The sequence below is a fragment of the Chionomys nivalis genome, chromosome 8, assembly GCF_950005125.1.
Source record: "Chionomys nivalis chromosome 8, mChiNiv1.1, whole genome shotgun sequence".
NCBI lineage: Eukaryota > Metazoa > Chordata > Mammalia > Rodentia > Cricetidae > Chionomys > Chionomys nivalis.
Window position 1 is genome coordinate 31,915,712 of NC_080093.1, and position 24,812 is coordinate 31,940,523.

The 24,812-nt window shown below is 44.5% G+C and overlaps 1 protein-coding gene across 4 annotated transcripts in view; it reads right to left on the reverse strand.

Moving 5' to 3' along the window:
• The window catches only part of Smarca2 (SWI/SNF related, matrix associated, actin dependent regulator of chromatin, subfamily a, member 2), a 167,918-nt gene that overhangs the window by 61,459 nt on the left and 81,647 nt on the right, over positions 1-24,812 (reverse strand). For all 4 annotated transcript variants that reach the window (XM_057777157.1, XM_057777158.1, XM_057777159.1 and 1 more), the window contains exons 20-25: positions 21,758-21,865; positions 20,561-20,647; positions 14,670-14,716; positions 12,500-12,666; positions 6,053-6,216; positions 814-1,041 (exon numbers count right to left, since the gene is read on the reverse strand). In XM_057777157.1, the coding sequence (XP_057633140.1) occupies positions 814-1,041; positions 6,053-6,216; positions 12,500-12,666; positions 14,670-14,716; positions 20,561-20,647; positions 21,758-21,865 (801 nt within the window). The remainder of the gene's footprint in view (positions 1-813; positions 1,042-6,052; positions 6,217-12,499; positions 12,667-14,669; positions 14,717-20,560; positions 20,648-21,757; positions 21,866-24,812) is intronic.

Sequence of the window (24,812 nt, forward strand, 5' to 3'; positions counted from 1 at the left end):
TAGATGTTACAGATGTGTTCTTAAATGTACTTCAAGTTCACTTCAGGCTGTGTGCCTGCGTATGTGCGTGCATGTATGTGTGTGTGTATGTGCGTGTGTTTGTGTGTGTGTATTTGAATGTGTTTGTGTGTTTGTGTGTGTGTGTGAGTGAATATTTAGTATAAAATGTCTGAAACTGGTCATCTAAAAGAATAAAATGATGTGATAAAAGACATATAATAAAAACCTGTTTGCACAACTTTGGCGAGTTTTGTACATAGAGACTTTAGGACTCTTTGTTCTCCCCCCTGCTCTGTTCTAAAAAAGATCCTTTCTGTCGAGGTTAAGGCCAAGGTTTCCAAACTCATGACCTAAGAAACCCGTGAAAGGCTGTCCTAAAAGTGTGTTGAAAGTAGTCCCATCCCTGATTAAAAAGCAACAGCGACAGGTGTTTTGAAGTACCAGGGGAAGAAAAAAATAATGACGTAGGACTTAGCCTATCTAACTGGAGTTCTACAAAGCATAATCCCTGCAATCCCACAGGTTTCCTATAGGGGGCAGCGCTCACGATACAATAAAATATAATTGGTGGTACCCAACCCCCAAGAGGAGAGGGAAGCACCCACAGGCTAAGCTTTCGAAAGTCCTTTGGTAATAGTTCTTAAGACACTCATATGAATAACTTTAAGACGGTTTCTGTGTTTGGGTTATAAGATAGCAGCTAATTTAGTCATTTTAATTAACAAAATTCTTTAAGGAACAAAGACGTTATTTTTAATCCTTTGGAGACAAAAGGTCACTGTTAGATTTCTGAAACTCGGCTTTCTATTATACCTCATTCTCCTCTTCATGCTCCAATATGGCCTGCAGGAACGCTCTCCGCTCGTGGCTGGATGACTTCTGATCAAACATGCCCGCCTGGATAACCTTCTGGTCCACATTCAGCTTGTATTTTGCAGCTGCAAGAATCTTTTCCTCGACACTGTTGACGGTGCAGAGCCTCAGCACCCGGACCTCGTTCTGTTGACCGATGCGGTGAGCTCGGTCTTGGGCCTGCAGATCCTGTTTTTGAGAACAATATAAGCTGTGAGGGTCCAGGGACCTGGATTAACCCAGCACACAGGGCTACCTTAGAGGGAGGTGTGGGAGGGTTACATAACCAGCCTTTACAAAGGTTAGATTTTGCTTACATGTAAACACACACACACACACACACACACACACACACACACAAGCTATTGTCTTTGGAAAAATTCAAGGTCATTTCCCATTGACAAATCTGGGCTTAAATTAACCACACCAAGTGAAGTAATATCATCTCAGGATTTGAAATCTAGCTCTAAAAACAGGTTACCTACCTGTAGGTAGGTTTGCCATGAAAATTTGCCCTTCATTGAAACAAAACCCAATACATCTGATGTCAGAATTAAGATTTAAATTATTACCTACAAAAACATTTTTAAGTAGGAAGACACAGTCTCTTCATTGGCATGTGTAGTATGCAATGACAACACTGAATTACTGAACTGTATTTTCATGCATTGCACACACATATACATATACATGTACATATCATTATACATACAAACCTACATACATTGTACAGATAGTGACTGACCAGCTACCCAATTCCTGGACCTAGCCCTATCAAAGACTCAGTATTCATTTTACAAGTACATCCTAGTAGATCTGGACGTGCAAGTGATTGCCAGTAGGACAATAAAGTAATGAACTGGGGGTGGAGGGAGGGAGTGGGGGAAAACTGGCATGGTATGCCAAACTGTAAACATTGGGCATGACTCTGTCTCAGAATTCACTTTTGGAATTTATCCTGAAGAAACTACCAAGGGTAGACATAAATATTTATAAATAAGAATGGGCATTATTCAACATTACCTATCATTTCTGTCTTTTTTTTTTTTCAAAAAAGTAAACATTCAGCAGTACCAGATTGCCATTATTGCAGGATGCAAGGCAGAGACACAAATCATCAGAAGACTCGGTGACACAGAGATGTGGGTGACAACTACTTGTGAAGGAGCACATACACCTGGTCCCTAATGTGCACATCCACCAACGCCACAAACAAGATGAGAACGTCAAACACCAGCAAGCCAGCAATGCTTACACCGCCCACTGGTAGGACTAGAAGCGTTATCTTTAATAGTTTTCCTTTTGCTTATAGATATTTAAGTTTCCTCTACTTTAAATGTGTTAATCTTATAATAGGAAAAAGGTGGGTTTTTTTGTTTGTTTGTTTGTTTGTTTGTTTGTTTGAGATAGGGTTTCTCTGTAGCTTTGGAGCCTTTCCTGGGACTCACTCTGTAGACCAGGCTGGCCTCAAAGAGATCCACCTGTCATTGCCTCCTGAGTGCTGGGATTAAAGGTGTGCACCACCACTGCCTGGAGTAATGTAAAAAAGGTTTTAGTTAAATCTTTAAATAAAAACTTTCATAAACTTCGGAAGCCATCACCTAACTATAGCTACTCAAACAAAAATGCCGGGGCATGGCCTTTGTAGTGACATGGTCCAGGCGAGGGACCAGGTCTGTTGCTGATCAGCTGTTTATGCTCGCGCCAGTGCGTGTTTGGGCATGATTTTAGGACGAAGGTCTATGCTCTTTCTTGCACTCCTGGCATTGCACTTTGAACATGGCTGACACTCAGCTATAAGCTTGTCCTTTCAACCAGCCCAGGTTCCTGCCATCTGTGCAACACAAGGGGACAGTGGACAAAGGTGTGCCCAGGAGATTTGTTTCTGCTGCAGGGACCTTGGAAACTGGGCAGAAGTTTGCCCTCAGAAGATAGGTGAACAAATTCATGTAAACTCCTTGTGGAGGGCTCGAACCTCATCTCTCCCAACACATCTTCACATCGGTGACAGCCAATGACAGGCTCTGTGTCACCAACCTTTCCATTAGAATCAGGTGAGTGAGCCAAACATTTTGGTCACAGAGATCAAAAGTAAAGATTTGGGCTCTCTGAGCCAGAAGCTGAAACTGTGCTCTCCGAAAAGACTAGTCCCTTCACCAACTACCAGCTTCATATTTATGCTCCGAACCTGAAAATTAGTCTCCTCTTTCAGGGAGTAGCAGACCAGGTTTGCTCAGAAGGGATAATCTTAGACCATGCTTACCCAGAAGGGGTAATATTCTGCCCTCTGTATAAAAGAGGCTGATAAACCCACAACACTAAAGTGCGGGTGGTGGCAGATGACAGGGACAAGGTGGGAACTCCAAGAGTCTTTGGGAACTTGTTGCAATGGTTTTGGTGGCAGAGGTAGCAATTCGGGTTTGTATAACTAGATCACCTGTCTATTTGGAAAGTAGTCACAGTTGGGGAGGTTTGGAGAATGCAAATCCCTAGGTTGCATGGCATAAACAAGAGCTAAGTGCTATAATTACTGGCTGGGTTACTATTTCTGAAACTTCTCTCTCTATTTTTTTTTTTTTACTTTGAGTTTTTGTTCTTCGTTTGTTTGTTTGGGGCAGTACTGGAGATTAAATCCCCAGCCTCATACATCTAAGCCCTGCTTTTACCTTTTTTGTTTTTTCCTTCCTTCCTTCCTTCCTTCCTTCCTTCCTTCCTTCCTTCCTTCCTTCCTTCCTTCCTTCCTTCCTTCCTTCCTTCCCTTTTTCAATACAGGGTTTCTCTGTATAGCCCTGGCTGTCCTGGAACAATCTCTGTAGGCCAGGCTGGCCTCAAACTCAGAGATCCAGCTGCCTCTGTCTCCTGAGCGCTGGGATTAAAGGCATTCACCTGTCTTCTTTGTTTGTTTAGTTTTTGTTTTTTCTTTCACCACCACCACCTGGCTTACTTTTACTTTTTAAAACAAAGTATCACTAAATTGCCTAGGCTGGCCCTGAAGTCACTCCCTACCACCAAATGGGATTAATCTTAATCGTAATCTTCCTGTTTCTGCCTTCTGCCTCCCTTACAACTGACATTACAGACAGGTGCCACAAGGGCCTATTTATGTCTGGGATTTCAATCAGTAATCTCAAACTTCACACCTCTCATTTATGTGTGATGATTTGAATGAAAATGGCACCCATGGGCCCATAGAGAGTGGCACAACCAGGAGGTGTGGCCTTGTTGGAGGAAGCGTGTCACTAGGGCTGGACTTGATGTTTCAGAAGCTCAAGCCAGGCCCAGTGTGGTTTGTTCTTCCTGCTGCCTGAGGATCCGGATGTAGAACTCTTAGCTACCTCTCCAGCACTATGTCTACCTGTGTGCTGCAATGCTGCTTCCCACCACGATGATATTGAAATGAACCTCTGATCGGTAGGCCAGCCCCAACTAAGTGTTTTCTTTTCAAGAGTTGCTGTAGTCCTGGTGTCTCTGCACAGCACTAGAACACTGACTAAGACATGATATCTGAACTCAAGAGCCCAGCTGAGAAGATGGCCTCTCTGAAGACTTTATGGTTGACTGTTTTTGTTGTATAGCCATGGAGCTTCCAGGTAAAAGCAGAAATCCAGGGACTGGAGAGATGGTTACTCTTAACCCAAGTTCAATTCCCAGCAACCACATGGTGGCTCACAACATCTATACTGAGATCTGGCGCCCTCTTCTGATGTGTAGGCATATATGCAGGCAGAACACTGTTTACATTATTTTAATAAATAAATCTTTTTTAAAAAAAGGAAATCCAAAGCTGTGTTTCTCATCAAGAGCTTGAGGATAGTCTGATGAATGCAAGATTTGGTTGGTACAAACTCTTGCATTCTCCCTTCACTTCCAGGTAGGTCTGACAGTGACACCGAGAGGGAGAAAAAAGCACAGATCTGTCGCTCTGATAGGAATCCTGCCCGAACTACAGAATGTAATCAGGGATATTGAAATAAATACATAAAAGTTGTTTCTGAACTTGAAGCAAACAGACTCTGGTGGGGGCTCCTGCCCTTACGTTAGTGCCAATCTTCTTGTCCACAGAGAATGAGGAGGACCAACACTCAGCAGAGGTACCCAGGCTCACTGAATGAGATACCTGGGGTGGGGGGACAGCCAGTAGGAAGCAGGGCTGTCTTTCAATTCTAATGTAACCCTGCACTCCACTTCCGGTCAGCGGCACTTTCCGGAAGTCCCTACCACTCAGCCTTCCCCAATTACCACAAGATGAGCATGTTACAGTCGAGGACAGCCAAGTGCTGAGAAGGCTGGGTGAGACAGACAAAGTCTGTGTTCACACGTGACAAGTGCAGTCCCTCCTTTTAGCAGTTGGAATCCAGGGATGGTGACGATATGAATGAAACGCTGCTGGTATCATTTTACCCTGTATCTTACAGGCAGATGCCTCCTGTCCCAGGGTTTCTTAGGAAACCTGTGACATGAATGATCTAGCCAACATTTATTCTGGAACCACCAAAATATCCCTTTAAAAGAACACATCTAACGCTACCTAGAAAAACAAAGGCTAATAAAAACAGTCTCCATAGGATATTTTCTTTTTCGTGATTTTAAATGACTTTTAAAAAACCCAGAAGGTTAAGAAGCCTATGTGAACTGTCCATGAGGAAGTTATTTAGCTTGCCTGGAACTCAGTTTCCTTAATAGCAAAAACGTAAACAGTAACTAACATTCGTGACCTTTTAGGGTGACAGTGAGAACAAGTGGAGCAAGGCATACCAGGAGGCCTGTGCAGAGGGAGGACTCAGGGAGGACTAGCCGCTGTGTTCCTCAGCCTGTTTTTACTATCACTGGTTCTGGAGGGTGAACACAGAGCCTCCTGAAAACTCAGCTCACAGTCTGCCTCTGAGTTCCACCCCGCGCCCCTGGAACGTTTTGATTTATCCTTCACCAGATGCAATTTGCTCAACGGCAATCCCAAGAGATGGGATTAAGACAGAAGAAACTGAGTTTTCCAGTCCACTCCTGGGCTCTTGGCGGGCTTGGGTATAACAGGGAAATCGCTGTGCTCCAAGGGAGATAAGAAAACAGCCCTAATAATTGGCTGGGCTATTTCTCCTTTGGAGAAATTGCCCGGTCATTTAGAAATGTGCTCTGTCCTATAAATGTGAGTGATGGAACTGATAATCTTGCCCTTCCTCTCCAGAGGGAAGCCTGGGCGTACCTGATGAGGATTCCAGTCGCTGTCAAAGATGACCACCGTGTCCGCGGCCTGAAGATTTAAACCTAGGCCCCCGGCTCGTGTGCTCAGCAAGAAAATGAAATACTGGGACCCAGGTTCATTGAATTTCTTCAGCAAGGCAGCACGATCCTCAGACTTGGTGGTGCCTGAGGGGGTAAGAAAAATAAATTTGCCAATTAACTCCAGTCCAGAAAAGGCAGAGAACGAGACAAAAATGCCTGCTTCCTTGAGAAATACACCCACAGTTCTCTTAAGCACTGGTGAGGTAATGGTTGGGGTTTGTGTAGTTGGGAAGGAACTGGAAGTATGTTTGCAATTAGAAAATAATAAAAAAAAGATAGAAAGGAAGAGAATGTTTAATGTTCTGACCAGACACCTCTGCAACTCCACAAATTCTAGAACATTCTAATGAAAACATTCCCTGGACTTATGTCTGGACTTAGAAATAACGGATAATTTAAAAGCCACCCGTGTATGTACATGTATACGCACATGCTTGGAAACAGTGACTTTAACGGCGCAAAGCAACTCTCCTGAGAGGAATTAGAATGAGGATTTACTTATCCCAAGAGAATCAAAGCAAAAAGAAATCTGCTCTCTACTGCCTGAGCATTTGAGTTGGTACTGAGGACAGGATGGCAAAGCCATCCAAGTGAGGGGCTGTTTCCATTCTGAAGACCCAGAGCCACAGTCTCTAAAAGTGAACCTCCTTGTTTCTGAGGCTAACTCACAACAGGGAGTTCTGAAGAGCACACTAGGCAGAGATCACCAATCCCCTCATGTGGCGCTCACTTATGGGCACATGTGTGCTCCACTCTAACCATCTGCACCAGATTTATCCAGCCTCTTCATAAAACACACGGTTGAAGGGACAGCACCAAACGTCGCCAGTGTTCTACCTGCATGTATTTCGCTAGGGAAGTGGTGATGCTGGCCTCTGAACAGGCTGATGGGGAAACTCTAAGCACGTTACATGATACTCCCTGGCTGGCTGCTGTACAAATGTTTCTCCTATGCGATGTTCTTTTTTATTTTTTTTACGATGAAAATATACCACAATGTATTTCAGAGGCTTAAAACATTTAACTGACTCCAGCCAAAAGAATCAAGTTACCCACTCGGGTCAAGTTCCTAAACACGGGGGAATCTGTTTTTCACATTTAGTAAAACTAATGAGCATCCTCAGGAGGGAAGAGACTCCATCCCCCAAATACAGCGAGTGGGGATTAGGGGCCATGGTCCGGGGCTCTCCTGTAACAAAGCAATGCCCTTTAGGCTAGTCTTACTTTTTAAATTCGACGTTGGTGAACTGCTCAGATCCTTCCAGGGGGAACTGCAGGGACCTAGACTTGGGGGGAGGAGTGGTTTTATTGAGTGGGGCTCGACTGTCAAATCGCCCCCACCCCCCAGAACTGTCTTGCTGAGATTAGAGCAAACCACTTCTTTGTCCGTGATGCTAATGGAAGACATGTTTTGTTTTGAAGATGGCCTCCTCTATGCTGCCTTTCCAGTTAGTCTTCTACACAGAAAGAAAATGTTGGCTTCTCTCTGACGGTTTTAGAGGCCCCTGTCTGTTACTAATTGGCGAGTTTACTATGTGCCCTCACAAAACAGCCGAAGTTCATGATCAAAGTATGTGGTAGAGCAAAGCCGGCTACCTTGTGACGAGGGCACCAAAAGCATAAGGGAAGAGCTGGGGTCCATCATCTCCTGGAGAGGCATATTCCCAGGGACCCAGAGACTTCCCACTAGGCCCCACTTCTTATAGGTTCAACCATGCTCCAGGAAAGACATCGTAGGGAGTAAATATTTAACACACAGGACTTTGCGAGGAAATCGAAGATCTAAACTAGAGTTCTGATCCCTCCATAAATGAAGAATTCTATATGAAAAACACACCCATCCTTTAGTTAGGGGTAGTAGGGATTGAACCCAGGACCTTGCACACGGTAGATAAGCATGCTATTGCTAAGCTACTAGTCCTAAAGAACTCCCCTAACCTGATACTTAATCTCCTACACAGGCTTCAGCTTGAGAAGACTGTAACACTTGAAGCTTATTCCAGGTATGTTCTGTGTCTTGAAATATACGTAAGCAATGCCAGTTGCAGAATTAGATTACTCGTAGGGAACCATCACTCACATGTCTGTCCTCTGCCTTAAAGTGAAGGAAAAGCCGAGCAAACAAACAAACAAAACTCTGTCCAAAACGGCGAGAAGAGAAAGGATGGCATTGGTGGATCCTTGGCAGCCAGATACAGAAACTGGCACTTGGGTGCTCTGAGGTGACAACCTTCAACAGTTTTCATCACTGAAAAATTATCTGGTAAAGATTAAGTCTTAAGATCAGAATAGAACAAACTGGGAAACATGCCTCCCTAGGATGAAATAAGCTCAAAGGTAAAAGAAGCACTGAAAAATCACAATGTCAAAATTCTTTAGTCAAAGGAGTCTTCGAGCTCTCTGCCAGAGACCCCGGGCAAACAGATCAAGTATGTATTTTCTGAGTGCTTAAATTGTTAAAAAAAAAAAAAAAAAAAAAAAAAGCTGGAGATTTGACATATTATTGAAAAAAAAAACAAATAAAAAAATTCAATCAGTTTTCATGTAAAGCTATAGGACTGCCTATGAGAAGATACGGAATTTCCTGGCTTGTCACCTCCATTGGTAGACACCGGCCCAGGATCACTGCTGCTCACCAGCAACCTCTTCGGCATTGCTGGGGGAGTTTCAGACTGCCCTGCAAGAGTTCATCCAAAGGCAAGCGCTCTCCACTGCAGGTGCACGGGATTTAAAGTGCTCGGCAGCAGCGTCTATTTCATGGTGAGTCTCTCTGATGTAGGACGTGACCCCCGTTGCAGGAACACAATGAACAGCAAGGGGCAATTGTGTTGAAGACTACAGAATCTGCCAGAAGGGACACATTGCCAGAATGCCGTGACTGCTAGTTTCTCACTGAGTTTTGGCTGTCTTAGGAAATTTTGTCTTCTGGATTAAACTTCGCCATTTGCACTGACAAAGGGAAAAAAAAATCATTTCCCATGACAACAAACCAAGAGTATAGTAGCTAAATCTATCTGCCGTGCAGTCGCCATCTTCATAGAAAAATATTTGCTTAGCTTTTAGGGAGAGGCTTTTTCCTCCTGAAACCAAAGTTAAGGCGTCAAATTTGGTAATGAAAGCCTCAAGACGTTTTATGACCCGGATGACAGGGTGATGTGGGGAGCAGCTGGGTGGGTGAATACTGACATAGCCGTCTGTACAACGCTCTCCACTTCCAAACCGAGTGCCCGCTGTCTGGAGCGGAGAGAGCCCGTCTAGGCGTCATGGTCCCCGTGCGCCGCTTTTACGCACCCTCTTCTCTCCAGAAAGCAGTTCTTGTTGCCCTGGCTCCCAGCTGTGTGGCCACGTTCAGAATCCTTGTTAGAATTCTGCTGATGGGACAAGCTAGCTGTACTTCAAAGGTCTCCACTGGGCATGCTCAAACCAAGCATTTTTGGAACTAGATAATCCCAGTTAAAAACTGGTTTCACAGCTCAGCTTTGTGTTTGAGTCTTCTAAACGGAGATTGGAATGACAGGCGCAAAAGACACTTATTTGGTGAGAAAATTAACAACACCAGCGAAGTGTCCCCCTCCCCCCCCTTTTTTTTGGATTTTTCGAGACAGGGTTTCTCCGTAGCTCTTGGTTCCTGTTCTGGAACTAGCTCTTGTAGACCAGGCTGACCTCGAACTCACAGAGATCTGCCTGCCTCTGCCTCCCCAGTGCTGGGATTAAAGGCGTGCGCCACCGCCGCCCGGCTGTTATGACTATTATTATACATAACGAGAACAACAACAACCACGTAGTTGAAGAGGCAAGAAAACACTAGCAAGACTTGAAATCACTTTTTGCCGCTTAAAAAAAAAAAAAGATGTTTTTTTTCTTTCTCTATTGAACTTTCTGATGTTAGATGTTGTATGTGTACACTTTGCCTGTGTGCATGTATATCACATGTATGCAGTGCCCCTGGAGGTCAGAAGAGGGCGCTGTAATCCTTGGCACTAGAGTTATAGATGCTTGTGAGCTGCTGTGTGGGTGCTGGGAAATCAAACCCAGCAAGTACTCTTAATTGCTGAGCCATCTTTCTAGCCCTTCATCAGTTTTCTAGATTCAAATCGTCCCAGGGTACAATTCTCCACTGAGATTCAAAAGGAAGTGAGAGGAAGTAGCAGCAGTTAGGCAGACACCTCAGGGTGGCTAAGAACCTACAACCCGGGGGAAAATTAAACCTGTCTGCTTTACCTCAGACATTCTAGGAGTCGGCCACAGTGGGAGAGAGGGCTCCACTTGAAGAGAATAAAACAAACAAACAAACAAACAAAAAAAAACCTACTCAGATTTGATGAAAGAGAGAGACTGGATGATAAGATTATCTAGGAACACATATTCATGTTGACTTAACCACTCATCACTAGGCAACTTTGAAGACGAAGGGTTAAGGGGCTTTATAAATCATCAAGTGTCGCCGGGCGGTGGTGGCGCACGCCTTTAATCCCAGCACTCGGAAGGCAGAGGCAGGAGGATCTCTGTGAGTTCGAGACCAGCCTGGTCTACAAGAGGTAGTTCCAGGACAGGCTCCAAAACCACAGAGAAACCCTGTCTCGAAAAACCAAAAAAAAAAAAAAAAAAAAAAAAAATCATCAAGTGTCTGATGGCACAACTAACTTTAAATAAGAATAAAAAGCTTAAGTTAATTTAATTAGACCCCAAGAGGTAGGCCATACAGAAGTGAAGCTAACAGTTCAAGTAGGAAAACATTGGCCAAGTGTGCTTGGTTTATTTCTAATTAACCATGTATGGGGGCGGGCATCGGACTGAAAATAGCCCCAAACCTTCTAACAGAATATAATTTCCCACTCACTTAATAACAACATTACACGGTATCAGACAAGAAGGAGTATTAGAAAGGCTGGGCTCTCTGCACCCAGCGTCACATGCATCCTGCACACAAGCCTGCTCTTACCCCTATATACCACCTCTGCTTGTTTGTTTGGTTTTTTCAAGACATGGTTTCTCTGTGTAGCATCCCAGGCTGTCCTGAAACTCTCTTTTGCAAACCAGGCTGGCCTTGAACTCATAGAGATACACCTGCCTCTGTCTCCCGAGTGCTGGGATTAAAGGTGTGCGCCACCACCGCCCAGCCTACACTTCTTGACCACATTATCCATTGCTGGACTTTGAATATTGCCATTTCTTTATCTCTGAGATACTGTGGTCAGTACCCAATTTAGCCATGTCATTTAGGGACTATCCCTAAATGTATATTTAGCCATGTCATTTAGGGACTATCCCTAAATGTATATTTAGCCATGTCATTTAGGGACTATCCCTAAATGTATATTTCCTTCTACTCATATTTGCTTACTGATATTTAGATTTCATTCATTCATTTTTCCCCCTTCTTCTTTTGGAGAAAGGGTTTCACTGTGTAGGCCTAGCTGATTTAGAAATCACTGTGCAGAACAGGCAGGCCTTGAACTCACGGAGACCCACCAGACTCTGTGGCCTGAGCGCTGGTATCAAAGTTTTGTACTCCCACGGCCAGGCAAATTTCATCCTTAAATTTAGACATCTTCTTTGAATAGTTTGTGTGTTCGGTAAGTTGTCGACTTGACACAAGCTAGAGGCATTTGGAAAGAGGGAACCCCAACTGAGAAAACGCCCCCTCCAGACTGGCCTCTGACTAAGTCTGTATGTGAGGCATTTTCTTGATGCTATGTGGGAGGGCCCAGCTCACTGTGGGCAGTGCCAACCTGAGGAAGTGACCCTGCGATGTATAAGAAAGCAAACTGAGCAAGCCAGCGAGAAGCATTCCTCTATGTGTGACCTGGGAGTTATAAGATGAAACAAACCCTTTCCTCTCCAAGCTGCTTTTGGTTGTGGTGATCTATCACAGCAATGGAAGCCCTAATAGGCCAGTTTGCAAACCCCAGGAAGCGAAGAAGTCTCATCTTTTAACAACGTAGCTTGTGCCTATGTCCTATGTAGAGACATAGGCCTCAATGGCAAACTCATAAGTGAACCATTGTATTGTTACTGAATAAAGGAGGCATAGAGCGTATCCCTTAAAATATGCCAAAGGCTGGTCAGCATACTGCAGAGCACATACAGTTGGAACTAGGGAGTTAAGCTCTTTTGTTCTGTCCAATTGAAATACTCATACAGGATTCTGAATCTGCGTTGGTGTGGGGGCGGGGGAGGGATAAAAAACTGTGCAAATCATGTCAGTGATGTGAAGGGCATCAGAAGACATAAACTCTGCATCTAGCAAACCCATGTCCAGCCTTCAGGTCCACTCCACAGTGTTATTCCTTCTGATCGGCGCTCAGGGCCCACGGCCCCTTTGTTTCCAGTAGTGTGGTTTGAGGCTGATGCCTCCTGCACTTACCATCAAGGCGCAGGTAAAGGAAGTTCCGAAAAGCAAAGTAATCCTCCATGATGGTCATGAGAGACGTCATCTGGCAGAAAAGCAGCACGCGGTGGTTAGTCGCTCTCAATTTGGGCAGAATACGATCAAGTAGCTCAAACTTTCCCGAGGCCCGATACAGCTCAGCCCTGAACCCAAAAACGCAAAACAAGAAGGCAGTATTACTGCTGTCTTCTTGAGAGATCCAGAAGTGCTTAGCTCTTCAGATAGAGCCTTGCACATAGTAAACATTCAGTAAGCAACCGAGGATGGAAGGATGGATGAACGAATGGATATCAGCTCCAAAGCCATGCGAGTATTTAGAGGGGAACACACTGTCCGTACAAAACCCGTGAAGGGTATGATGTGCGTGCTACATATGTGGCATGCGCCACAAAGAGAAGGGAACCCTTCCGCGCCTCTAAGATTCTTCATGGTGTGCCATCAAGTTAATTTAGGACCCATGATTCATTCAAATGCTTCCTGAATACCTACTGGGCACTAACACAATGTGGGCAGGCACACCGTGATAAAATGTGTAACTACACGCTGTGGTCAGGACTATAAAGAAAAGCAGCAAGTGACAACGTGAACTCAGAGTGTGCTAACCCCTGGCAGATCCTTTCAGAAACTAAGTCTTCCCAAAGCACAGCCATGCCCATGCATTTCTGTCTGTGTGATTCACTCCTACACCAGTCATATCAACAGGTACGGCAGACCTTATGGCCCACAAAACTGAAAATATTTCCTATCTATCTCTTTACGATACAGTTTGCCAAGCATTGACTTGGAGGGCATGAGGTCAGTGACTTCCTTGGAGAGAGAACAATTGAGCTAAAACCTGAAATAATGAGTGAAGAGACAGCTAGTGAGAAATGAGGGCATGCACAGAGAAAGGGAAAAGCCTAGGCATGGGCTCCAGAGCAGGCAGGAGCCAGTGAGCCTCACAAACTGGTACCAAGTACTGGTGAGTGTAACTCAAGCGTAAGTGAGGCTAGGAGAGGGGGACCTCAGGACAGAGCTGGGTGGTGGGGATGGAGCAGGGACTGGGGGGTCCTTTGTGGACTGTTTTGGTTTTCAATACAATGGGCCAGGAAGATGCTCTGTAAATAGGAGTACAACCTGGAGTAGCCTATCTCACAGAGTTGCTGTGGGCACCTATATGAGAGGACTGGGGAGGGATAGGGTCCACAAGGCAAGCATGATGGGAGAAAAGAGACAGTGCTGTGGTAGGGAGGAAGATAGAAGTAGGACCGTCCTCCACGATAAACCTGTTGCTTTTCAAATCAACAGGACTGTGTTTTGTAACACTGAAATTTATTTTTAGGGTTGGAACTGTCTGAAGCAGTCACCCATGCACACGCAGTCAACAGCACTAAAAACACACCATTGTGGGGAGCAGGATCTACATCATGGTACATCTTCACATTTGTCTTCCCCTCACTTACTCCGAGAGCTGTCCCTTAATAGCCCTGCTCCCCCTGTCCCTCTGGCCATGCTGGCAGAAGCAGGAGTGGCATTAAGGCCCAGAGGACAATTGAAGCCAAGGACTGAGGAGAGCCAGTTAGTTGGCCCTAATCCTGGTAGGATCCAGTTCCTGCTGACCCTGCCTGACCCTGGGATTCATTTCTCCTGGGGTGAGACATGATACATTCTGTGGAGAGTCCTCTTCACTGTCTCTCTGCTGTAAGGTGTGGCTCTGTCCTATGTCCATGCTAACAACAACAAAACGTCTTTCTTAGCTCATACTCCAAAAACTATAAAAGTGATCATCCACCTATGGCAGGCGAGACTTTTGCTCATGTGTGCAAGTGCTGAACATCCACAGGAAATTAGTAGGGAAACAAACAACTCTTCAAGCACAAGTTACACTTGTGTATGGTTAGCAGTCACCACACTCAGACTCAAACAATGTTTTCAGAACGTGAAAGCACTGGTAAGTCTCTCCCACGAGACCCACGTCCTTTGAATAGACAATTGCTTAGGGCACGCGGAAACAGACACAGGTAAAGTACAAGGGAATTGTGCTTAGCAACTTCTGTTCCTCTGCAGGGGAGCAAGGAGGGCTAAGGCGACCGGATGCTACAGAAAGACTTTAGGTAAGGCCAGTAACAATGCATCTTGAAAGAGGGAAAAGTAAAAGAGGATTTACCCATTGATGACCCCATTGGAGTAGCCCAGGTGTTCAGCAAAGGATTCCTTGAAAAGAGAGAAGAAATTGATTTTAATATGTAATCATTAACTTCTTGGTTTCTCTAGTATGTTTAAAAGTTTAGTCAAAGCAAATCAAATGATCCCCGAAGAGTAAATCAGAAACTCAGGTCTCTGAGATCCCTTTCTAGCCGATCGATGAGTGCCTGAACATGCACTGGCCAGGAGCTGAACCTGGAGCTGTTGCTGGGGATCCACCCACAAGCTCACAGTTCAAGCTAAAAGAAGGGTGTTGTGGGTATTAGCTCGCCCATGACCTTGGGATATCTGGGTGTTTCTTGTCTGCCTATGAAGGAGGAAGAGTGGCAGGGCTCTCCTGGGTGGTGAAGACCGAGTCAGGTGGCAGGAAGAAGCGTGTGATTGGTCCCCAGCTTTCCAAGGAATCTGCAACTGGCTTTACCATATCCTGTATTCATGAACGTATTGCCCCTTTCAAGTCTTAATAAATCCTTGACACCCCTTAACATATATACGCATGGATTTCTGTTAACCGCAGAGTTTAACACAAACCAGTCACAACTACCATGTAAGAATAAACATAACACAGCTATATATATATATATATATATATATATATATATATATATATATATGCCATAGAAATAATGGCCATTATGTAACATTCACTGACATTGCCCCTGGCCCTGCCCTCCCTTTCCTCTTTACAAACAAAGCCCTAACCACACTAGACCAGTGGTTCTCAACCTTCCTAATGCTGCGGACCCTTAATCCGATTCCACACATAGGCTAGGAGTTTTTAGACCAATGTAGGCTACACAAAGAGACCCCCTGCTCAAAACAAATCACAATTTTTATTTCTCAAGTTTGAAGGTCCCCGGGGAGCTAACTCCAGTCTCAAAACTGGGGTTATGGAATTATTTGGTATCAATACACAGTGTGTGGAAAACAAAACAGAACATTGGCAAATATGCACGGCATCTTGAGCCCATAACAGCCAGAGAGTCTGTGGTTGTTTCAGTGTAATTGGCCCCCGTAATCTGGCAGCGACAGTGCAAAACAGAAAGCTGGTAAGGATGTAATTGAACAGGGAGGGCATGTTCCAGCCCCAGCAAACAGCAGAACTTGGCAGCTTCGGCTATGAGGTTCTGGTTTTCGAGCTAAGGAGAGCAATGGAAATTCCCTCCACACCTAAGGAACGCCACTAGGGCCAAGCATGTATCAGGGGTGTCCGTGAATGGAGGCCTAGGAGAGAGGCCATTGTGTGAAGCTGTGATGTTGAAGCCTGGATCACCTTGGAAAACCCAAGATGTTGGAAATGCCGGAGTCATGGAATACCTGCTGAGGAGATCTGCTATCAGGGAGTAGAACCAGCCCAGGAGGAAGAAGTATGTTTCTGTCAACAAAGCTGAGAAATGGTGGGCATTTAAAGAGTGCTCTAACTTCAGACATGGAGTACAGAGTTCAGAGTTTGTCCAGTCGGTTTTTGGTCTTGCTTTGGTCCGGTTATTTTCTTATTATTCCTTTCCCCTGTGTTTTGGAAATATAATGTATACTCTGTGCTATTATATGTTGGAAGCATGTGACGTTTTATTTTGATTTTTACAGAGGGACCGCAGTTAAGAGACGGTCATTTGTTTCAGGAGAGACTTTGGACTTGAAAACAAGTTTTAGACTTATAGACTATGGGGACTTCTGAAGTTAGACTGAATGCATATTTTTTTTTTGAATTATAATATAGCTATAAAGCCTCTGTGGGTCAGGGGGTGGAATATGGTGGTTTGAAAGAAAATGGCCCCCAAAGGGAGTGGCAATATTAGGAGATGTGGCCTTTATGGGGACGGGCTTTAAGGTCTCTTTTGCTCAAGCTTCCCTCAGTGTGACAGTCAGTTGACTTCCTGTGATTTTCTGGTCAAGACGTAACCAGCACCACGTCTGTCTGCACTTCGCCACACTCCCTATCATGATGCTAATGGACCGAATCTCTGAAACTGTAAGCAAGCCACCCCAATTAAATGTCTTTTTAAGAGCGGCCAGGATCACGGTGTCTCTTCACAGCAATGGAAAACCTACCCAGGACAGGGTCAGTGATAACTGCAGGCTCTGGTGTCTAGGATTGTCCCCACAACTGGTATAGGAGCAAGCACCCATGCAGTCTACAGCCACTTAAAGTGCAAACAAGCAGGCACTAGAGAGCATCTGCCCAGAATCTCAGCATGCCACTCATTTTCCTGAAGCTCCAGACACACATACACACACACACACACACACACACACACACACACACAGAGAGAGAGAGAGAGAGAGAGAGAGAGAGAGAGAGAGAGAGACTCCCCTTTCCCCCAAACAGCCCAACATGAAGGAAGAATGACATGCAATTTCATAATTACTAAACCCCCACAGCTTGATGTGGGATTTCCCTCTGTGTGCTGTGATTACCATTAATGAATAAAGAAACTGCCTTGGCCTGTTGATAGGACAGAACTTAGGCAGGCGGGGAAAACTAAATGGCATGCTGGGAGAAAGGAGGCAGAGGCAGAGAGAAGTCATGGAGCCCTGCCACAGACAGGCACTGGAACTTTAGCCGGTAAATCATAGCCACATGGCGATACAAAGATTAATGGAGATGGGTTAAATTAATATGTAAGAGTTAGCCAATAAGAAGCTAGAGCTAATGGGTCAAGCAGTGATTTAATTACTACAGTTTCTGTGTGATTATTTCTGGGCTAAGTGGCCAGGCACCAACAAGCAGCCCATCCTTCAACAACAGTTCTGTGTAGGTAAGAATAAGATCTCAAAACTCTTTCAGGAATAGAAGGGAAGGTGACCAGTTAACCACAACGCAAGCATTTCAGCATCAGAAATTGTTTCTTTGATTTTTCGAGACAGGGTTTCTCCGTAGCTTTGGATCCTGTCCTGGAACTAGCTCTTGTAGTCCAGGCTGGCCTCGAACTCCCAGAGATCCGCCTGCCTCTGCCTCCCGAGTGCTGGGATTAAAGGCGTGCGCCACCACTGCCCTGCTCCCTATCCCAGCACACTCCGGTAGTAGCAAAAGGCACCTTCCATTTACTTAATGTGATTTTTATGAACTACTTCATGTGTTCCAAACTAAGGAGGCTGGAGAGAAGGCTCTCTCAGTTAAGAGCCTTGGCTGTTCTTTCAGAGGACCTAGGTTCTATTCCCGGCACCTGTACAGTAGCTCACAAACATCTGTATCTCCAGTTCCAGGGGATCCAATGCCCTCCTCTGGCTTCCATGAGCACCAGGCACATAAGTGATCCACAGATCGATATGCAGGAAAAACACTCATATATACTTAAAAACAAAAAAGTAACTTTCAAAGTTGATCCACCCACCAGGCCTAGAATCTGTTTCTCTCAGTACAAAGGCAGAAGACAGTTTTGAGGGTCAAGACTTGCCCACCAGTCACCCTGACAAAGCAGCGTGTGACTGGATCTCACTGCTGCCCAGGGGATTCTCCATCTGTATATCTAAACACCTACAGCTTGTCCATAGGATTTTTTTTATATTTATTTATTATGCATACAATATTCTGTCTGTGTGTATGTCTGCAGGCCAGAAGAGGGCACCAGATCTCATTACAGATGGTTGTGAGCCACCATGTGGTTGCTGGGAATTGAACTCAGGACCTTTGGAAGAGCAGGCAATGCTCTTAACCACTGAGCCATCTCTCCAGCCCCCTCCATAGGACTTTTTAAAGTGCTCTTACAGTTCAAATTCTGCTCAGATCTATAAACACACCCCCTCCTTATCCTGAAGCTCTGCCTCAACTGTGCCTTGTAATGCTTGACAGATGTGGTGGTCTCCTGTGCCCAGACACCCTATGGCATCTAGATGCTCTGTCATGTCCATGGATACTGTCCCTTATATTCATATTTTCATCTGCATCCCCAGATGTCCTCTCTGTCACAGGTACTTACCCCTGCATCCATTTCATACCTAAGGTTATTACTGCTGTGATGAAACACCATGACCAATAGCAACTTGGGGAGCAGAAAGTTTATTTAGTTTACATATCCTGAATCACAGCCCACTGAGGGAAGGCAAGACAAGAACTCAAACAGGGTAAAAGCCTGAAGGCAGGAGTTGATGCAGAGGTTATGGAGGGGTGCTGCTTACTAGCCTGATACTCATGACTCTATCAACATGTTTTCTTTTAGTATTCAGGAACACCAGCCCAGAATGTTTCTGTACACAATAGGCTGGACCCTTTCCCATCAACCATTAATTTAAAAAATGCACTATAGGCTTACCTATAACTGGATATTCAAGAAGCATTTTCTCGATTGAGGTTTCCTCCTCTCAGATGACTATAGATTGTGACAAGATGACATAAAACTAGCCATCACAGTCTAAAAATACTCTGTCTAGTAATCAGATACTCCTGTGTCTATGGACTCTCTCTGAATGAACAGATATTCTCCCTTATATCACATTCCTCCTTAGGTCAATACCTCCCTTATACATGTTCTCCCTGTCCCCTAGGATCATGAATGATCTCCTTACACCTATGAATAGCCTCCTCTGCCCACAGGTATTCTCCTGATATCTACATATGGTCTCCTATGTATAAGAATTCTATCACTATGATCAAAAATGCTCTCCTAATGTCTCTGGGAGGTCTCCCTTTGTCCATAGATGCTCTGTGCCTATGGATAGTTCCCTATGCCCATAGATGATCTCCTTATGTCTATGAACACTCCCCCTCCCTTTGTCTATGGATGATCTCCCTCTGCCCATAGATGCTCTTCCTACATCCATGGATGCTCTTTCTATGTCCAAAAATGCTTTCTCATATGTCCACAGACACTCCCCCATCTGTGTGAGGATCTTCTTCCTTCCCTGTGGGTTCTCCCTCTTACATCTACAGATGCTCTTTCCTAAGAACTTGAAGGCCACGATTTGTGTCCCATTTCACTCATTCAGCCAGCCAGGATAGGCCTCTAACACAGGGAGGAGTAGTAAGAAAGCATAAGCTGACTGAACATGCGTGACCACCAAAACATACTGGCGGTAGAGGGCATTCAAAGCTAAGACTATTTCAACTCATTTTGTCCTGCAATTCAGCTTTGATTTTCTGGAAGGTTCTGTCAGTTGTTTAAATAGAGTATAGCCCTACAGTGCTTTTCCTCTCGGCCATTTCTTCTGTTTAATTTGTAGTAGGCAGTGGCCCTTGTGGTGTCAATGATCTCAGGTACCTGTAAATCTGCAGATGATGAAGGTGGCTTCTTTGTACTTCTGCTCAAGCCAACTGCCCCACTAGAGTGAGCCTTGTCAATGAAGGAATCTCATCCACATAGAGCAAACAGGGTAGAAAATGCCCTATGATCTAAAAACAGTGTTCTAGTGTCGGAACAAAGCAACCATCTGCATCATCATGATGGAAACCAGGCAGGAAAAAAATAGCAATCTATGCCACAGGCTAAAGCCAGCATCTCTCACAAGGATAATATTTCATGAACATCTTTCTCTTCAATATCTATAAACACATTATTTGAGCGTTTCTCCCAGCACCCTTCAGAGGAAGCTGGCTGCATCTGTCATTATCTTCAATTTCAGAACCCCAACAGTAACAAGGTAATTCACAGCATTAACCCAAATCCACACAGTGAGCTGATGCTCCCGACATTTCCTCATGACTTTAAACTCTTTATATCTGGAATTATAAAATTCCAGATACTCAGGAAGTCAGTGCCAAAGTGGGCCCGCACCCAGGAAACAGGCCCATTAATTCTGCCAGAAAAGCCAGAAAAAATGCTGGCTGCACATCCCCACATAAGCTTTACACATATTTGGGGGGGTCTGCCTTTCTAACCAGCACAATAAGTCTCAAAATACAAGATCCAGACTCACCTCAATGTGCTGAAACATATATGGGTGGTTGCATATCTTCCTCAGTTGCATGATAGTGTTCATAAGTGTCTTGGCTCCTCCTTTCCCCTGAGCAAAAAATGCAACGGAAAGAATGGAACTAATTATTCATTGATCAAGTATTTCCAATTTTTTAAAACTAGGCTTCAAGACCAAGGGTGTACCTTACTGGTGGAGCCTGCCCTGCTTATTAAAGGCCTGGGTACAAGTCTAGCACTGAAGAAGAAGGGAGACTGATTAGATAGCTTGCAGAAAGAACACAGGGAGGGCCCTAAGTCATCTTACTATTTACACACCTTGAACCCAGAGTCCTGATGTTATTTAGCCATTTTTGAGTCAGACATAGCATTGTCTTTGTGATTAACTCATCCTACAAAAAAGTAAATCTCACAAAATTAGTTCAAGTCAATGGCTTTGTGTCAGGTCTGCCCATGGGTGTTACAGAATACTTGATTACACTATAAAGATGTGTCTTTGCCTGAGGCGCCTTCTGATTGTTTAATAAAGAGCTAAATGGCCAATAGCTAAGCAGGAGAAATAGGCAGGACTTCCAGGCAGAGAAAAGAAACTCAAGATGAATCTAGGCATGTGGAAGACACCAGCCAGACATGGAATGAGTCAGGCACACAGAATGGGACAAAGGTAAAAACCATATAGTAGAATGTAGACTAATAAAAAAAAATGGGTTAATTTAAGTTTTAAAGAGCATTAAAAACAAGCCTAAGCTAAAGGCCAAGCTTTCATTATTATTTAATAAGTCTCCATGTCATTATTTGGATGGCTGGACAGAGAAAGAATAATAGGATCACATATAGGAATATACATAGGATTCTGGCAGACCACACACAAAGGATGTTAGAGAGAGAAACTGACTTCAACATGTCCTAAAACATCACCCAATACTGGGCTGCTTATGTTTTCTGCTGAGCTATCAGGAGCAGTGTTAAGTCTCTGAAAACAAAAACACTAGCCAGGCAAGACCCTCTTTTGCCCCACCCCAATGGATTTAGCAGGACAATGATGACACTGGCAGCCACTATTGCCACCCCAAAGATCCAGTGCTTTACAGGAACGAGCCACTATTCGCAGGAAGGCTCCCTGGAAAAGCTCAAGGCCACGGCCATGAGAACACGAGAAGACACAGGGCAGTATCCCAGTCTCCCCGCGTTTGCAACATACCTTCTTATCCTTCTCAGAGCCATCTGTGAGGAGGATCCCCTTGGCCTGCATGTGACGATACAGAATCTTCTGCAGAGCTGACATGTCGCATTTGATCACGTACTCAACCTGGGGACAGAGCAGGACACGGATAAGCACAGGAGGGAAAGGGGCTGTTATACAATGACAGTAGAGAAGGGACTGCTGGGGCCAGTCCTGGAAGAACAGAGGAGATGGGACAAGGCCATAGAGCAGATCAGAGTCCTCAAGTTCAAAGGCACCATGATAATGCTAAGACGTATACAAGGTTGCATGGAGAAAATGTAAGGTCCCAATTCCTAGACTTTCTTGATCTCATATTTGAGGCAGGGCTTCAATAAAGAAGCCCTAGATTATTATTATTTAACATTTATTGTGTTACAATAAAATGTTCATTACAATGTATTTTTAATATTTGTCCTGCTTCTTGGTCCTGCATACTTCCAGATGAGCTGAACAGTATCAGGAAAATGAGTGACTGTCCCCAAACCCGATGATTTTCTTTGTAAAACAGCTTTAAATGGCTCCGTGTGGCCACTTCAGCACTGTCTCCTAGGGAGATTTACAACAGACCTAGGCTGGCTGTCATTAACCTCTACTCTGGAGAACGAGAGGACACACCACTGTGAAGACAAGAGGTGCAGAGGAATTAACTCACAGCAGAACACAACTCCGTGACTGCCTAAAGCAGGGCAGGGCGTCCTGGGTGTCCAGTTGTGATAAATAAGTCTTGTTTTCTGCATCTTAAAAGGATTCCCATGCCCACAGTCTATCTATCACACTCTTGCAAGTCTTTAGTATACTCTGAGGGCAGAAAACAAGACTTATTTATACGGCTCTTTTTCCCTGGTCCCAGGAATACAAACATGCAAATTTCAAAGCAAATGCCAGATTATCACCTGGATACCTAAGAAGGCGATTGAGGGAAATCGGTCAACTGCCGGGTGTTTGATCAACTGTGTAAAAGTGTTCAGGTTGTTCTCAGCTCTGAGGGCCAGAGAGAGGAGGTCACAGATGAAGAGCTGGGCTGGAACTTTAAGAGGAGCCTGAGGCCCTGGAGGTACAACTGGTTGTCTCTTTACACTAGGCAACTACAGGGAGGCCTGGTTTTTTCTTTTTTTTTTTTGCATGTAAGTGAGCTAAATGGGGTAACCCACCAGGCTGGTTAATAACCTTCTAGGTCAGAGAGGAAGCAAATCTTTAAATTTAACAAATCAGTACACACTTGGCATAGGCTTTGTGCATGGCCTATCTGATCCTGTCTTCTCTTTAGTCTACTTTTCTTTAAAAACGTTCTGACATTGTGCAGTCTTCCTGAGATATAACGGACACAGGTTACACGTATTTAGTGGACCTAGGGTGATCTTTTCCTCTGCACATCCCCTGCAAAGGAATCACCACTATCCTATCTTTTCAAAAGCTCACAACTCTCAACAAAAATTTGATTGTGGTAAAGAAAATGTTAAGTTTAGACTTTAACAAATTTAACAATAACAACATCAAGGGTCAATATTGATCTCTACACAGAGTGCGTGATGCGGCTTTTCTCACTCAATCCCTACAAAGTCTGCACGAGGTGGTCACATTTACTCTCCTCATTTTGTAGACAAAGAACCCGAGCATCCAGGAGGTTAAGTTCCTAGCTCAAAATATGGCTGCTCTTTCAGATTCACACCAAGGATGACCAACGAGAGTGGTTCGCAGATACAGCCTGGTGTTCACATTGTAACCTGATGTAACCTCTCTGCTGCCTCATTCAGATTTTCCTGAGTAAGGAAGACACGGCATGCCACGAGACAGAAGACCCAGAGACAAGGACAGAACTTCCCATCTGTCAGTCAGCCGCTGCGGCTGGAGGTGGAGTTGTTCAGGAAGAGGAGGGAAGAGGGAGGCAGGATGCTGTTACCATGGAGACAGGACGCCAAGCATCCTAACAGAGAGGATACCCTCTATAGCAGTGGTTCCCAACTTTCCTAATGTTGTGACCCTTTAATACAGTTCTTCATGCTGGGGTGATTTTTACCACAACCATAAAATTATTTTATTACTACTTTATAATTGTAATTCTCCTACTGTTAAGAATCGTAATGGAAATACTGGATAAGCAAGCAGGATATCTGATATGGGACTCCCAAGGGGGAAAAGAAGCATACTTTGAGAACCACTGTTCTGTCTAAAGGGCGACATAGCTGCTCTGGAGGGAAGACACCCACGGCTTCCTCCCTTCCGTCAACAAGGGGAAGAGGAGCCGGTGAGATCCGAGGACCGAACCTGTTGTCACAAGCTGCACACATGTTTTTCCTTCCCTCCTGGAGTAGTTCCTTATCAATTCCAGGTGATTCCATTTGCTCTTGCTCTTTTCTCTAAGCCTAGGTACCCAAGATGCTAAGGACCCTTTCTAAATCCTGATGTACACAGATCATCTCCCAGGGCCAATGAGATGGCACAGTGGGGGAAGGAGCCTGCCTCCAAGCCTGGTGATTTGCAGGCAGTGCCTGAGACCCACAGTCGAAGGAGAGAACCAACTCCTGAAACTTAACTTTGGGCCTTCACATGCACCATGACATGTGTGGAAACCGTTCCATCATATCACATGCACATGATGTGCACACTCGTGTACAAAATAAAAAATGTAATTAAAAAAATTCTCCCAAGAGTCCTATCAATAAAAAACAAATTCTTCCTCCATGTTCCTCAAAGAAAATGGTCCTGGACTCTGATGACAATATGCATCTTTCTAATTAATATATGGCTATGGATTTTCTTAAGAATTATTATATACACATACTAATATTAACATCTCAGGTATGAGGTGGGTCCCATAGGGCAGTGGGACAAAGGTAAAGACAGACGCTTTGCGTCCTTTTATAGTATGACGATAGTTAATGGTTTTTATCAGTTCCAACCTGATTCGTCTATGTGCCGTTAGTAAAAACCCCATGAAGGATGCAGGAGAAATAGCACGGCTTTCTTCCCACAGCTCTGTGCTCACACTACCCCACATTTCCACCTCTGCTCCTTGGCAGATTCTCCTCAG